Source organism: Littorina saxatilis, unplaced genomic scaffold (assembly GCF_037325665.1).
Source record: "Littorina saxatilis isolate snail1 unplaced genomic scaffold, US_GU_Lsax_2.0 scaffold_924, whole genome shotgun sequence".
NCBI lineage: Eukaryota > Metazoa > Mollusca > Gastropoda > Littorinimorpha > Littorinidae > Littorina > Littorina saxatilis.
In genome coordinates this window covers 1-18,756 of record NW_027129685.1, presented here as the reverse complement: position 1 = coordinate 18,756, position 18,756 = coordinate 1, and the positions used below count along the sequence as shown (strand labels likewise).

Below are 18,756 nucleotides of genomic sequence, written 5' to 3'. Positions count from 1 at the left end.
TTGGTGATGTTTCCTTTTTTCTGACATACACAGAGACACACAGAAAGAAACAAAGAAAACCAAGTGTTATCATGTTCACAAGTTTTGATTCACAACAAGCTGGATAACAACAAAAAAAAACACATTGTTCATACGTGACAAACCCAGGTAGTGAATGGGTCTGACCTTCAGGTGAAACGTGGATTGTCAAAGCAAAGTCCAATCCGGCAGCTTGTTTGATATGTGGAACCACCCCGGCTTTGGATTCGTGTTTCCGAGGACAACGATTGTAAACATTATGTGTGTATGTGCGTGTGTGTGTGTGTGTGTGTGTGTATGTGTGCGCGCGCGCGCGTGTGTGTGTGTGTGTGTGTGTGTGTGTGTGTGTGTGTATGTCTGTGTGAGTTGTGTGAATGATGTATTTTGGAAAACAGCTCTTTAACCTAACGTATAAACCATTTGTCTCACAACACAAGACAATACCAAACAATGCCAGACAATACTAGACAATACCAGACAATACCAGACAATACCAGACAATGCCAGACAATACCAGACAATACCAGACAATGCCAGAAAATGCCAGACAATACCAGACAATGCCAGACAATACCAGACAATGCCAGACAATACCAGACAATACCAGACAATGCCAGACAATACCAGACAATGCCAGACAATACCAGACAATGCCAGACTATACCAGACAATGCTAGACAATACCAGACAATGCCAGACAATACCAGACAATGCCAGACAATACCAGACAATGTCAGAAATTCCCAGACAATTTCAGACAATACCAGACAATGCCAGACAATATCAGACAATATAGCTATTCTGATGAACACGTGGGGGAATTCGGGGGCTGTGATTGGATGGTCTCTTCCGATCATCAAAGCATAATGCTGCGGAAGTCGGCCATTTTTCTCAATATCCAAAAGCATATTGTCAATAACAAAGACGCATGGTTCCGGTTTCTTCCACGTGTATAAAGTACACGCATACCTCGCCAGGTTTGTTTCTGTGACTAGTCGACATTTGCTTTGTGTGTGTTTTTGTTGTTGCTTACTGTACATGACATACATTACGTGTAAAATCCAGTTCTTTAACACCGCCCTGATATGGCCCTTCGTGGTCGGCTGGGCGTTAAGCAAACAAACAAACAAAAAGTTCTTTAACAGGCAACAAACCTTGCAAATTTCCAGAAGCTGCAATCTGAAGCGACCTATCTCTGATTCTAGCAGACGATCTGATCATCTCTCCAATGTTTAACACAAAATCAGCAAACTCTCCTGTCACATAGAACGTCCATTGTATAGTGCAATGTTGAAATGAAGTTACCGGTCTGAAACATTTAGTCGTTTCTTCTGAGACTTTCTTTCTTTATTTGGTGTTTAACGTCGTTTTCAACCACGAAGGTTATATCGCGACGAGGGAAAGGGGGGAGATGGGATAGGGGAAAGGGGGGAGATGGGATAGAGCCACTTGTTAAATGTTTCTTGTTCACAAAAGCACTAATAAAAAAATTGCTCCAGGGGCTTGCAACTACAACAACAACAATTTTTTTTCAATTTTAAAAATATTTTTCCAGAGATGTTTGTAACATTTGGCATTCGATTTTCAAGTTGTTGGGCATATTTAAAAACCTTGGACTTTTCCTTTAACGTCGTTTTCAACCACGAAGGTTATATCGCGACGAGGGAAAGGGGGGAGATGGGATAGGGGAAAGGGGGAAGATGAGATAGACCCACTTGTCAAATGTTTCTTGTTCACAAAAGCACTAATCAAACAAGAAGAGCAAACGCTCGATCGAGTCACTTTCGCAGTTCTGAATATTATATGAGGCATCAGATGGACAGGAAGAAATTGCTATTCACAACACAATGAGTCACGTTCACATAAAATTTGAGCCCGGTCACTTTTATAGTTTCCGAGAAAAGCCCAACGTTAAGTTGTGTGTTGCCGAACAGAAAAGGCTAGTTATCTCCCTTGTTTTTCTGATAACGTTCGTAAAAGGCTACAGATGTAAATACTTTGATGTAAAGAATAATCCTACAAAGTTTCAATCACATCCGATGAACTTTGTCAAAGATATAAAATGTCTAATTTTTCCTTTGACGCTGACCTGTGACCTTGAAAAAGGTCAAAGGTCAACGAAACCATCGTTAAAGTGTAGAGGTCATTGGAGGTCACGACTAAACAAAATATGAGCCCGATCGCTTTGATAGTTTCCGAGAAAAGTCCAACGTTAAGGTGGTGTCTACGGACGGCCGGCCGGCCGGCCGGACAGACTAACACTGACCGATTACATCAAAAACCAAAAGATATCTGTACTCACCGATGCAAGAACAGCACAAGACAGTACGAATTTTCGCTTATATGAAGCTTACATAAGTGAAAATTTGTACTGTCTTGTGCTGTTCTTATATCGGTGAGTACAGATATCTTTTGTTTTTTAACTTTAAATTTACATTATAATGTTTACCCGGTATATTAAATAAAATCAGGATCTCGCCAATTGCTGTGTTGCACTAGTACTTAGCTATGGTCTACAGGGCGCAGTTATTTTTTGTTATGCTTTTTTTTTTAAGCTAAACAATCAAATTCAATCATTTTGTTTCTGCAGACTTGAAAATTACCCCCCAAAGTCAGATTTTACTCTCCAAGTTCAGCAGCATTGTGTTTTGAATGTGTCACTTTGGAACCTACATAATTGTCAGTGTTGGAACCCCCCTTTTAAGACCCACCTCCCCACTTTTTATTTAAAGACCTTGCTTTTCCAGAGTTTCTGTTCTTTAACTCTGTAAATGTAACTCCATTTAAAAAATCTCTGCTTTTTAAGACCTGATTTTCTTGTCGTTGTTTTTGTTAAGGGGGATTCCACTGTATAACGGAGTGTACATGCTCTAATTTGCAATGCCTGGTGTCAAGGCTAGTGTCAACAGCAAGTTTTCCTTTCAACGTGCAAATCAAATGTGATGAGAATGTAAGTGAAGCATGTGAAACCACAAGGAACCTTTGCTTCCAGTATCACTAGACCTCCCTCCAACACACAAACTGTATAAATGCTTTCACACACACACACACACACACACACACACACACACACACACACACACACACACACACACACAGTCTATCTCTTCTACATGGGTGCACATGCGGCCTAAGTCCTCTGCCTGTAAACTTTCCATCATAACCAGCACCAACTGACCAAGGCACATTTTTAACATTTCAATTAAACAAAATCACACCCCATTTTTCTCTTGCAATGAGTCTGTCTCCCCAAGCTTTGCACGCAACATATGAAACAACCATTTCAAAACACGTTCAAAAAGATTTATTTACACTTTCATGACTCTCATTCACACATCGTCAGCTCAGTCTGAGTCTGCATTCTAACAAAACACATCTCAGAATCTACACAGATGTAATTGAACTGCACACAAAGACTTATCGAAAATCGTTTACTGCCCTTAGCTCTGACGAAAGTTCACATATCATCACTACGCTTGCTGTCTGAGTTCGACCTGTCAACGAATGGAGAGAATCGATGACATTAACACACATTCGAAGTCTACCAGTTTTGAGAGCTGAGCTGATAAACAAAACAAAATTAATTAAAGTGTCCTTGACCTAACACAAATTGTACTTGACCTCAACAGTGTCCTTGACCTAACTCAAACAGCGTCCTTGACCTAAGCACTTCATGTTCACTTTTTGTCCCACTCCTGTCGTTCCTGACGTTCCCGCTCCACCTCTTGAATCAAAGGCATCAGGTAGCGAACATCCTGTAACCAAACAAATTGTCATTTTATAAAACAGTAACAAGATTGATACAAACCCATACGTATGCCAAGTAAACTATCAAAGTCTGAGATTTCTCTCTAAGTCTAATTCTTAGCAGACATCATGTAATCAAACATATTTTGCTTTTCTTTGGACGCACACACAGTGACACAGACACTCAGTAATGCAGACACATAAACTGTAAGTCAGACAGACATACAATGATACACACAAACTGTAACGCAGACAGACATACACGCAAACTGTAACGCAGACAGACAGACATACACACAAACTGCAACTCATACAGACACACACACAAACTGTGACCCAGACAGACATACACAGACACACAAACTGTAACGCAGACAGACATACACACTAACTGTAACTCAGACAGACATACACACAAACTGTAACGCAGACAGACATACTCACAAACTGTAACGCAGACAGACATGCACATACACACAAACTGTAACGCAGACAGACATGCACAGACATACAAACTTTAACGCAGACAGACATACACACTAACTGTAACTCGGACAGACATGCACAGACACACAAACTGTAACGCAGACAGACATACACACTAACTGTAACTCAGACAGACATACACACAAACTGTAACGCAGACAGACATACACAGACACACAAACTGTAACTCAGACAGACATACTCACAAACTGTAACTCAGACAGACATGCACATACACACAAACTGTAACGCAGACAGACATGCACATACACACAAACTGTAACGCAGACAGACATACACACTAACTGTAACTCAGACAGACATGCACAGACACACAAACTGTAAGTCTGACAGACATGCACACAGTCACACAAACTGTAACTCAGACAGACATACACAGACACACAAACTGTAACTCAGACAGACATACACACAAACTGTAACTCAGACAGACATATACACAAACTGTAACTCAGACAGACATACACGCAAACTGTAACTCAGACAGACATACTCACAAACTGTAACTCAGACAGACATACACATACACACAAACTGTAACTCAGACAGACATACTCACAAACTGTAACTCAGACAGACATACACATACACACAAACTGTAACGCAGACAGACATACACACAAACTGTAACTCAGACAGACATGCACAGACACACAAACTGTAACTCAGACAGACATACACAGACACACAAACTGTAACGCAGACAGACATGCACACAAACTGTAACTCAGACAGACATACACATACACACAAACTGTAACGCAGACAGACATGCACACAAACTGTAACTCAGACAGACATACACACAAACTGTAACGCAGACAGACATACACACAAACTGTAACTCAGACAGACATACACACAAACTGTAACTCAGACAGACATGCACAGACACACAAACTGTAACGCAGACAGACATACTCACAAACTGTAACGCAGACAGACATACTCACAAACTTTAACGCAGACAGACATGTATACACACTAACTGTAACACAGACAGACATGCACAGACACTTAAACTGTAACGCAGACAGACATACTCACAAACTGTAACTCAGACAGACATGCACAGACACACAAACTGTAACGCAGACAGACATGCACATACACACAAACTGTAACGCAGACAGACATACACACAAACTGTAACTCAGACAGACATACACACAAACTGTAACTCAGACAGACATGCACAAACACACAAACTGTAACGCAGACAGACATGCACAGACATACAAACTTTAACGCAGACAGACATGCACAGACACACAAACTGTAACACAGACAGACATACACAGACACACAAACTGTAAGTCAGACAGACATACACAGACACACAAACTGTAACTCAGACAGACATACACAGACACACAAACTGTAACTCAGACAGACATGCACAGACACACAAACTGTAAGTCAGACAGACATACACAGACACACAAACTGTAACTCAGACAGACATACTCACAAACTGTAACTCAGACAGACATGCACAGACACACAAACTGTAACTCAGACAGACATACACAGACACACAAACTGTAACTCAGACAGACATACACAGACACACAAACTGTAACGCAGACAGACATACTCACAAACTGTAACTCAGACAGACATGCACAGACACACAAACTGTAACGCAGACAGACATGCACAGACACACAAACTGTAACACAGACAGACATGCACAAACACACAAACTGTAACACAGACAGACATGCACAAACACACAAACTGTAACGCAGACAGACATGCACAGACATACAAACTTTAACGCAGACAGACATGTATACACACTAACTGTAACACAGACAGACATGCACAGACACTTAAACTGTAACTCAGACAGACATGCACAGACACACAAACTGTAACGCAGACAGACATACTCACAAACTGTAACTCAGACAGACATGCACATACACACACACTGTAACGCAGACAGACATGCACAGACATACAAACTTTAACGCAGACAGACATACTCACAAACTGTAACTCAGACAGACATGCACATACACACAAACTGTAACTCAGACAGACATGCACAGACACACAAACTGTAACTCAGACAGACATACACACAAACTGTAACTCAGACAGACATGCACATACACACAAACTGTAACGCAGACAGACATACTCACAAACTGTAACTCAGACAGACATGCACAAACACACAAACTGTAACGCAGACAGACATACTCACAAACTGTAACTCAGACAGACATGCACATACACACAAACTGTAACGCAGACAGACATACTCACAAACTGTAACTCAGACAGACATGCACAAACACACAAACTGTAACGCAGACAGACATACTCACAAACTGTAACTCAGACAGACATACACACAAACTGTAACTCAGACAGACATACTCACAAACTGTAACTCAGACAGACATGCACAGACACACAAACTGTAACGCAGACAGACATACACACTAACTGTAACTCAGACAGACATACACACAAACTGTAACGCAGACAGACATACACACTAACTGTAACTCAGACAGACATGCACAGACACACAAACTGTAAGTCAGACAGACATGCACAAACACACAAACTGTAACGCAGACAGACATACTCACAAACTGTAACTCAGACAGACATGCACAGACACACAAACTGTAACGCAGACAGACATACACACTAACTGTAACTCAGACAGACATACACACAAACTGTAACGCAGACAGACATACTCACAAACTGTAACTCAGACAGACATGCACAGACACACAAACTGTAACTCAGACAGACATACACAGACACACACACTGTAACTCAGACAGACATGCACAGACACACAAACTGTAACGCAGACAGACATACACACTAACTGTAACTCAGACAGACATACACACAAACTGTAACGCAGACAGACATACTCACAAACTGTAACTCAGACAGACATACACAGACACACAAACTGTAACTCAGACAGACATGCACAGACACACAAACTGTAACTCAGACAGACATACACACAAACTGTAACGCAGACAGACATACTCACAAACTGTAACTCAGACAGACATGCACAGACACACAAACTGTAACTCAGACAGACATACTCACAAACTGTAACTCAGACAGACATACACAGACACACAAACTGTAACGCAGACAGACATGCACACAAACTGTAACGCAGACATACTCACAAACTGTAACTCAGACAGACATGCACAGACACACAAACTGTAACGCAGACAGACATACTCACAAACTGTAACTCAGACAGACATACACAGACACACAAACTGTAACTCGGACAGACATGCACAGACACACAAACTGTAACGCAGACAGACATACACACTAACTGTAACTCAGACAGACATACACACAAACTGTAACGCAGACAGACATACTCACAAACTGTAACTCAGACAGACATGCACAGACACACAAACTGTAACTCAGACAGACATACACAGACACACAAACTGTAACTCAGACAGACATACACAGACACACAAACTGTAACTCAGACAGACATACACAGACACACAAACTGTAACGCAGACAGACATACACAGACACACAAACTGTAACGCAGACAGACATACACAGACACACAAACTGTAACACAGACAGACATACACAGACACATAAACTGTAAGTCAGACAGACATACTCACAAACTGTAAAACAGACAGACATACACAGACACACAAACTGTAACTCAGACAGACATGCACAGACACATAAACTGTAAGTCAGACAGACATACTCACAAACTGTAACTCAGACAGACATACACAGACACACAAACTGTAAGTCAGACAGACATGCACACAAACTGTAACGCAGACAGACATGCACAGACACACAAACTGTAACTCAGACAGACATACACAGACACACAAACTGTAAGTCAGACAGACATGCACACAAACTGTTACTCAGACAGACATGCACAGACACACAAACTGTAACTCAGACAGACATGCACATACACACAAACTGTAACTCAGACAGACATGCACATACACACAAACTGTAAGTCAGACAGACATACACAGACACACAAACTGTAACTCAGACAGACATACTCACAAACTGTAACTCAGACAGACATGCACAGACACACAAACTGTAACTCAGACAGACATACACAGACACACAAACTGTAACTCAGACAGACATGCACATACACACAAACTGTAACTCAGACAGACATGCACATACACACAAACTGTAACTCAGACAGACATGCACAGACACACAAACTGTAACTCAGACAGACATACTCACAAACTGTAAGTCAGACAGACATGCACAGACACACAAACTGTAACTCAGACAGACATACACAGACACACAAACTGTAACGCAGACAGACATGCACACAAACTGTAACTCAGACAGACATACACATACACACAAACTGTAACGCAGACAGACATGCACACAAACTGTAACTCAGACAGACATACACACAAACTGTAACGCAGACAGACATACACACAAACTGTAACTCAGACAGACATACACACAAACTGTAACTCAGACAGACATGCACAGACACACAAACTGTAACGCAGACAGACATACTCACAAACTGTAACGCAGACAGACATACTCACAAACTTTAACGCAGACAGACATGTATACACACTAACTGTAACACAGACAGACATGCACAGACATACAAACTGTAACGCAGACAGACATACTCACTAACTGTAACACAGACAGACATGCACAGACACTTAAACTGTAACGCAGACAGACATGCACATACACACAAACTGTAACGCAGACAGACATACACACAAACTGTAACTCAGACAGACATACACACAAACTGTAACGCAGACAGACATGCACAGACATACAAACTTTAACGCAGACAGACATGCACAGACACACAAACTGTAACACAGACAGACATGCACAGACACACAAACTGTAAGTCAGACAGACATACACAGACACACAAACTGTAAGTCAGACAGACATACACAGACACACAAACTGTAACTCAGACAGACATACACAGACACACAAACTGTAACTCAGACAGACATGCACAGACACACAAACTGTAAGTCAGACAGACATACACAGACACACAAACTGTAACGCAGACAGACATACACACAAACCGTAACTCAGACAGACATGCACAGACACACAAACTGTAACGCAGACAGACATACACAGACACACAAACTGTAACGCAGACAGACATACACAGACACACAAACTGTAACGCAGACAGACATACACACAAACTGTAACTCAGACAGACATGCACAGACACACAAACTGTAACGCAGACAGACATGCACAGACATACAAACTTTAACGCAGACAGACATGCACAGACACACAAACTGTAACACAGACAGACATGCACAAACACACAAACTGTAACGCAGACAGACATGCACAGACATACAAACTTTAACGCAGACAGACATACACACTAACTGTAACTCAGACAGACATGTATACACACTAACTGTAACACAGACAGACATGCACAGACACTTAAACTGTAACGCAGACAGACATACTCACAAACTGTAACTCAGACAGACATGCACAAACACACAAACTGTAACGCAGACAGACATGCACAGACATACAAACTTTAACGCAGACAGACATGTATACACACTAACTGTAACACAGACAGACATGCACAGACACTTAAACTGTAACGCAGACAGACATACTCACAAACTGTAACTCAGACAGACATACACACAAACTGTAACTCAGACAGACATGCACAAACACACAAACTGTAACGCAGACAGACATACTCACAAACTGTAACTCAGACAGACATACACAGACACACAAACTGTAACGCAGACAGACATACACACTAACTGTAACTCAGACAGACATGCACAGACACACAAACTGTAACGCAGACAGACATACTCACAAACTGTAACTCAGACAGACATGCACAGACACACAAACTGTAACGCAGACAGACATACTCACAAACTGTAACTCAGACAGACATACACACAAACTGTAACACAGACAGACATACTCACAAACTGTAACTCAGACAGACATGCACAGACACACAAACTGTAACGCAGACAGACATACACACTAACTGTAACTCAGACAGACATACACACAAACTGTAACGCAGACAGACATACTCACAAACTGTAACTCAGACAGACATGCACAGACACACAAACTGTAACTCAGACAGACATGCACATACACACAAACTGTAACGCAGACAGACATACTCACAAACTGTAACTCAGACAGACATGCACAGACACACAAACTGTAACGCAGACAGACATACACACTAACTGTAACTCAGACAGACATACACACAAACTGTAACGCAGACAGACATACTCACAAACTGTAACTCAGACAGACATGCACAGACACACAAACTGTAACTCAGACAGACATACACAGACACACACACTGTAACTCAGACAGACATGCACAGACACACAAACTGTAACGCAGACAGACATACACACTAACTGTAACTCAGACAGACATACACACAAACTGTAACGCAGACAGACATACTCACAAACTGTAACTCAGACAGACATACACAGACACACAAACTGTAACTCAGACAGACATGCACAGACACACAAACTGTAACTCAGACAGACATACACACAAACTGTAACGCAGACAGACATACTCACAAACTGTAACTCAGACAGACATACACAGACACACAAACTGTAACTCAGACAGACATGCACAGACACACAAACTGTAACTCAGACAGACATACACACAAACTGTAACGCAGACAGACATACTCACAAACTGTAACTCAGACAGACATGCACAGACACACAAACTGTAACTCAGACAGACATACTCACAAACTGTAACTCAGACAGACATACACAGACACACAAACTGTAACGCAGACAGACATGCACACAAACTGTAACGCAGACATACTCACAAACTGTAACTCAGACAGACATGCACAGACACACAAACTGTAACGCAGACAGACATACTCACAAACTGTAACTCAGACAGACATACACAGACACACAAACTGTAACTCAGACAGACATGCACAGACACACAAACTGTAACGCAGACAGACATACACACTAACTGTAACTCAGACAGACATACACACAAACTGTAACGCAGACAGACATACTCACAAACTGTAACTCAGACAGACATGCACAGACACACAAACTGTAACTCAGACAGACATACACAGACACACAAACTGTAACTCAGACAGACATACACAGACACACAAACTGTAACGCAGACAGACATACACAGACACACAAACTGTAACTCAGACAGACATACACAGACACACAAACTGTAACTCAGACAGACATACACAGACACACAAACTGTAACTCAGACAGACATGCACAGACACATAAACTGTAAGTCAGACAGACATACTCACAAACTGTAAAACAGACAGACATACACAGACACACAAACTGTAACTCAGACAGACATGCACAGACACATAAACTGTAAGTCAGACAGACATACTCACAAACTGTAACTCAGACAGACATACACAGACACACAAACTGTAAGTCAGACAGACATGCACACAAACTGTAACGCAGACAGACATGCACAGACACACAAACTGTAACTCAGACAGACATACACAGACACACAAACTGTAAGTCAGACAGACATGCACACAAACTGTTACTCAGACAGACATGCACAGACACACAAACTGTAACTCAGACAGACATGCACATACACACAAACTGTAACTCAGACAGACATGCACATACACACAAACTGTAAGTCAGACAGACATACACAGACACACAAACTGTAACTCAGACAGACATACTCACAAACTGTAACTCAGACAGACATGCACAGACACACAAACTGTAACTCAGACAGACATACACAGACACACAAACTGTAACTCAGACAGACATGCACATACACACAAACTGTAACTCAGACAGACATGCACATACACACAAACTGTAACTCAGACAGACATGCACAGACACACAAACTGTAACTCAGACAGACATACTCACAAACTGTAAGTCAGACAGACATGCACAGACACACAAACTGTAAGTCAGACAGACATACACAGACACACAAACTGTAAGTCAGACAGACATGCACAGACACACAAACTGTAACTCAGACAGACATGCACAGACACACAAACTGTAACTCAGACAGACATACACAGACACACAAACTGTAACTCAGACAGACATACACAGACACACAAACTGTAAGTCAGACAGACATGCACAGACACACAAACTGTAACTCAGACAGACATACTCACAAACTGTAACTCAGACAGACATGCACAGACACACAAACTGTAAGTCAGACAGACATGCACAGACACACAAACTGTAACTCAGACAGACATACACAGACACACAAACTGTAACTCAGACAGACATACACAGACACACAAACTGTAACTCAGACAGACATACACAGACACACAAACTGTAACGCAGACAGACATACACAGACACACAAACTGTAACTCAGACAGACATACACAGACACAGAAACTGTAACGCAGACAGACATACACAGACACACAAACTGTAACGCAGACAGACATGCACAGACACACAAACTGTAAGTCAGACAGACATGCACAGACACACAAACTGTAACTCAGACAGACATACACATACACACAAACTGTAACTCAGACAGACATGCACAGACACACAAACTGTAACTCAGACAGACATACACAGACACACAAACTGTAACGCAGACAGACATGCACAGACACACACACTGTAAGTCAGACAGACATACACAGACACACAAACTGTAACGCAGACAGACATACACAGACACACAAACTGTAACTCAGACAGACATACACAGACACAGAAACTGTAACTCAGACAGACATACACAGACACACAAACTGTAAGTCAGACAGACATACACAGACACACAAACTGTAACTCAGACAGACATGCACAGACACACAAACTGTAACGCAGACAGACATACACACTAACTGTAACTCAGACAGACATGCACAGACACACAAACTGTAAGTCTGACAGACATGCACACAGTCACACAAACTGTGACGCAGAGAGAAAGAAAAAAACAAAAAAAAAAACCAGCAAGTCAGACAGACATACACATACACAAAAACTGTGTAACACAGACAGACACACAGTGACACACACACAGAGAACTGACCTCCTCCATCTTGGTCCACTCCCCCTTGGGCAGGATCTCTTTGCGGTTGGAGAGGTACATGGCGCGGGAGATGCGGAACTGACGGGCGTCGTACACGTCAGCTGGCAATCGTTTGATCGCTTCCTTTACGGCTGACGTCTCGTCCAGACAATCATCCCGCACCAAACCTGTCAAAAGAAAGAAAGAAAAGAGAATTAATTAATTGTGAATGTGATGAAATATTGTTATCAATATCAGGCCTCAATCTTTGGTCATACTGAATCGACAAACTCAATTTCTGCCGATCTTGATAATGATAGCCAGTCCATGTAACTGATGCCCGTTTTGCAGAGGCAAAAACTGCTTGTGACTAGCTTCCTGCCTTGCAAGACATGAGTGAGGGCGCAAAAGTTACGATTCTGTGCTGGGCAGGCAAGAATTTAACATGACTGGCTTGATACCGAAAGAGTTGTCTGCAGGATCTCGTCGGTGAACATATCCAATGTGACTGGTAGCTGCCATATTTTCTCGCATAGCAAACATCTTCACATAGACGCTTCGCTACTCTTGCCAAATCCTACAGGCGAGCTGTCCCCATGAAATGCTTCTTCCTAGCCACACCACTGGTGGTCACTGGTGAGACCTGACTCAGGACTGTCAAGGTGTTTGATTTCACCCACTCTGAATCTGACTAAGTTTAGTCACGACAAACCTGCTGCAGCCAAATCTAAAAAATCAAAACAAATAAAAAAAACTGGTTATCTTGAACTTTAGTGTGTTAAATTCATAGCTCAGAATCCAGTGGCATTCTTTACTAATTTTTGATATAAATCCCTGTAATCAAGCCAAAGAACATTTGTCGTGAAATCAATTGAGGGATTGAGCTCCAAACTTAGCATAATTAATTAATTTGGTTGTTTGATCGACGAAAATGCCTTGAAAATGGCATACATTGTCAACCAAGGGACATCATTTACACGACGGAGTTGCCTCCCCTGTCCGCCCATACGGATAATTCCTTCTTTGACGCATGTAAACGAAATGCAACCGTACAGTTCATCGGAGTTCATTCCGTGACTTCAAAGGGATCTAAAATGACTTGTTATGATTACAAGTGCAGGTTCCACAAATTTGGAGGCTTAAATACCCCTGAATTATGAGCTATGAATTTGACATACTAAAGTTCAACATTACCAAAAAACTGATGGTTGGTATTTACCGTACTTTCCGGGTGACAAGGCGCTTCGTTATCTAAGACGCACCCCCTTCTTTTTAAAAAAAATTGTAATCCAGTCACCAGGGGGCCGATAGGGCGCACCAAAATGACCCAGTTTTTGCCATGAGAGGTGGCTCCCCTGTCATATCTGAGAGAGGAAACACTTCCTGCATCGGGGTCAGTGACGACTTTAACTGAGTGAAAATTTGTGTGCGGCCAGATCAAAGGCATTGTGATAGCTGGGTGGCCTTGTTAAAAGACACGACCTTCTTCCCAGGGGTCAATGACCCAGTTTTTGCCATGAGAGGTGGTTCCCCTGTCATATCTGAGAGAGGAAACACTTCCTGCATCGGGGTCAGTGACCGGTCAGTGAGAGTTTAACAGAGTGGAAATCTGTGTGTGGGGCCAGATCAAAGGCAGGGCAGTACCTAGTAGCTGAAACATGCATCATCACAATTTGTTTGACTGGTACTCAAGCGGTCTCTTTGATTTTTTTCGTTAGCCGCTTCGTTATACAAGACGCAGGGGTCGAACTCGAGGAAAAAAGTCGCGCCTTATGACCCGGAAAGTACGGTCGTAATTTACATTAAAGGCACAGTACGCCTCCCGTAAACCGTCACAGATACTGTCAGGCTTTTACACACACCCTTCCATTTGAACGCTCACCAAACGGGAACATCCTAAGTCAAGTGCCCTACGTAAAGAGCAAGCAATTTTCAAAGAATTAATTTTGCGGATTGTCTCAGTAGACAATCGGACCGTGGTGCGTTTTGGCGCTAGACCTAACTTTTAAAATCTAAATAATAAATTGACAGCTTGTAACACAAACATTCCTAAATCATAAAGGAATTCTTTTTTCATCAAGACAAGATCAGTACAATTCGAATTTTTGAAAGTTTGAAAAAAGAAAAGCCAGGAAGCAGGGTCACGCAAGGTCGTGGTTCTCGTAGCAGACGACGATTTATGCCTATCGCCAGTTCCTCTGAACAGTCAAAAGCCATCGCTAGAGTTCTTGTGAACCACAGCCGTTTGTTTCGTGCATAGTCAGAGGTACATAATAACGTGCTATTGCAGATAAGCTCACAGCGAGTCGCATTCAAATTACTAACTGACGACTACATTGTGAACAAGAAGAGCAAACGCTCGATCGAGTCACTTTCGCAGTTCTGAATATTATATGAGGCATCAGATGGACAGGAAGAAATTGCTATTCACAACACAATACAGATGTAAATAATTTGATGTAAAGAATAATCCTATAAAGTTTGAATCAAATCCGATGAATAGTTTCAGAGATATGATATTTCAATTTTTTTCCTTCAAGACATACCTGTGACCTTGAAAAAGGTCAAAGGTCACCAAAGCAGACGTCAAAGTGTAGAGGTCACTGGGAGTCACGTTCACATAAAATTTGAGCCCGGTCACTTTTATAGTTTCCGAGAAAAGCCCAACGTTAAGTTGTGTGTTGCCGAACAGAAAAGGCTAGTTATCTCCCTTGTTTTTCTGATAACGTTCGTAAAAGGCTACAGATGTAAATACTTTGATGTAAAGAATAATCCTACAAAGTTTCAATCACATCCGATGAACTTTGTCAAAGATATAAAATGTCTAATTTTTCCTTTGACGCTGACCTGTGACCTTGAAAAAGGTCAAAGGTCAACGAAACCATCGTTAAAGTGTAGAGGTCATTGGAGGTCACGACTAAACAAAATATGAGCCGGATCGCTTTGATAGTTTCCGAGAAAAGTCCAACGTTAAGGTGGTGTCTACGGCCGGCCGGCCGGACGGCCGGCCGGACAGACTAACACTGACCGATTACATAGAGTCACTTTTTCTCAAGTGACTCAAAAAGGGAAACTGGATCACACGGGTTCACGATGTCTCAGGGGTAAGATAAACCACGCAAAAATAAATTCTTTGAAAATTGCTCGCTCTTTACGGAGGGCACCTAGGATGTTCTCAAGCGGTGAGTGTTTAAATGAAAGGGTGTTTGTACTGTGTGTAAAAGCCTGACAGTATCTGTGATGGTTTACGGGAGGCTTACTGTGCCTTTGAACTGCAAAAATTAGCAACTTGTAAGACTCACCCAGGGACGGGAAATAAGACTTGTAGTAGGCCCAACGCTGCAAAGAGCGCTTCCAGGCAGGAACTGCAAAGAAGACAAAATTGTACCAATATATTAACAGAAAGATGAACATGAAAAAACATTTATCTTTTCCATGGGGTTGGAATTGTCGACCATATCGCTGATGTGTCGTGTAACAAGAACGAAGACTGAATGTCGTCTGCTTTGGCCTTGGTGAAACTGCAGTTTCGAAATCGAATCGAGGTTGCTTTCTTCGTCCCCAGGACACAAACAACTAAAATTTATGTGGAACAGTTCAGAAAATAAACTTTTGGTGAAAGAAAACACTCGATCGCTTTACCAGATTTTGAATTAAGGGATGAATTACTGAAATAGAAAACTGACCTTCAGCCACGACTTTTCTAGCAGCCATTTTGTTTCGTAAAAGTGCCACCGATTGTCAAAGACGCAGTCAGACGAGATTTCAACTGATTTGACGAAGAAAGAATCCATTTTACTTAATTAACGAAGACTATTTGAGTTATGATGAATTAACTCTAGAAGGCACCCTTTCAGTATTTCTGATTAAAAACTGTAATTATCTTCAAGCCTCGACTTGAGACATAATGTAATGGCGGCAGGTGGGAGGGGTGTGTGAAACTCTAGACCAAAACAATTGTCTGGTGAATTTTGCAAAGTTACCGCGAGTCAGCCGTAAAGCATCATGCCGAAAGCAACAGTTACAGTCAGGTATGTCGAAAAGATGCCATGTCTCTGTCTTGAGAGTTTTTTTCGGCAAAGGAACAACAAAACACTTTGAATATATCGCTCGAATGTCGTCTGCTACACGTACTACTTTCTGTTTTGCACTGGATTCAGTTGAGGCTCCTCCATTCACAGTATCTGTTTCTTCTTCTTCTTCTTCTTTCTTGATGTGGACTGGGTTCGTCAGAACGTCTGTAGTCCAGCGGCGGAGTACTGGGTGATTGGTTACTGGTGGTGGGTGACCCAATAACTCAGAGAAGATGGTTAAAAGTATAAAACTATTTACACGAAGAGCTGCAGGGTTACTGTGTCAGCGAGGCAAGTCCGTGGGTACGACCCAGACCAGTTTGGAAGGACTCCAGTGAAGGAGCAACTGTGGTCTTAGGGTCGAGCTTGTTCCACTGACGCAGTGTTCGGGGGAAGAAGGAGTTGAAGAGAACAGGATGGGATGCCCTCTCCTGGAACAGTCTCTGGGCTCCTCTGGTGCGGCTGTCGCCAGAGGTGTAGAACTCGGCCTTGTTGATGTCGACTATGCCGTTGTTGATCTTGTAGAGCATAGTGAGGCGGTTGGTGAGTCTTCTGTCGGCGAGTGGTTCCCATTGGAGGGTCTTCAGCATGCTGGTCACACAGCCTGGGGTCCGATCGCTGTAGTTGTTGTGGACGTAACGGGCTGCTCTGCGTTGGACTTTTTCAAGCTCCGTGACGTCTTTCTGAGAGATCGGGTCCCAGACTGGCGAGGCGTAGTCAAGGACCGGTCTGACCATGGCCTTGTACGTAGCAGCTCTGACGGTGGTGGTGCACTCCCGGAAGTTCCGCCGCAAGAAGCCCACAGTTCTGTTGCCCTTGTTGACAGTCGCTTGCACGTGGCTGCTCCAGGACAGGTCATCGGAGATTAAGACCCCTAGGTACTTGCTGGATGGTGTTGTTTCCAGAGTCTGTCCATGGAGGCTGTAGGAAGTTGGTAGGATGGGCTTCTTCTTGTTCGGGGCAATGCGGATGACGGTGCACTTGCTGGGGTTGAACTCCATCTGCCATGTTGATTCCCACTGTTCGAGGCTGGATAGGTCCTGTTGGAGCTGTAGACTGTCCGCTGGAGAGGATATACGTTTGAAGAGTAGGGAGTCGTCTGCAAAGAGTTTGACGCTGCTGAACTGGACGGATTCAGGGAGGTCGTTGATGAAGGCTAAAAACAGGAGAGGACCCAGGACGGTCCCCTGCGGAACTCCGGACTGCA

At 42.5% G+C, this 18,756-nt stretch overlaps 1 protein-coding gene across 1 annotated transcript; it reads right to left on the bottom strand.

Moving 5' to 3' along the window:
• Window positions 1–3,307: 3,307 nt before the first annotated feature.
• Window positions 3,308–17,262, bottom strand: LOC138957916 (cytochrome b-c1 complex subunit 7-like). Its single transcript, XM_070328949.1, has 4 exons — window positions 17,163–17,262; window positions 16,779–16,841; window positions 13,498–13,664; window positions 3,308–3,773 (listed from the first exon to the last, which is right to left on the bottom strand). The coding sequence occupies exons 1-4, from the start codon at window positions 17,188–17,190 to the stop codon at window positions 3,696–3,698; spliced, it is 336 nt and encodes a 111-aa protein (XP_070185050.1). The 5' UTR covers window positions 17,191–17,262; the 3' UTR covers window positions 3,308–3,695.
• Window positions 17,263–18,756: the final 1,494 nt, after the last annotated feature.

Coding starts and splice junctions, on each gene's coding strand:
- LOC138957916 (XM_070328949.1), bottom strand. CDS start 17,190: ATGGCTGCTAGAAAAGTCGTGGCTGAAG. Junction 16,842..17,162: donor TAGAAAAGTCGTGGCTGAAG/GTCAGTTTTCTA, acceptor TCTTCTTTGCAG/TTCCTGCCTGGAAGCGCTCT. Junction 3,774..13,497: donor AGTGGACCAAGATGGAGGAG/GTCAGTTCTCTG, acceptor GTTTGGTTACAG/GATGTTCGCTACCTGATGCC.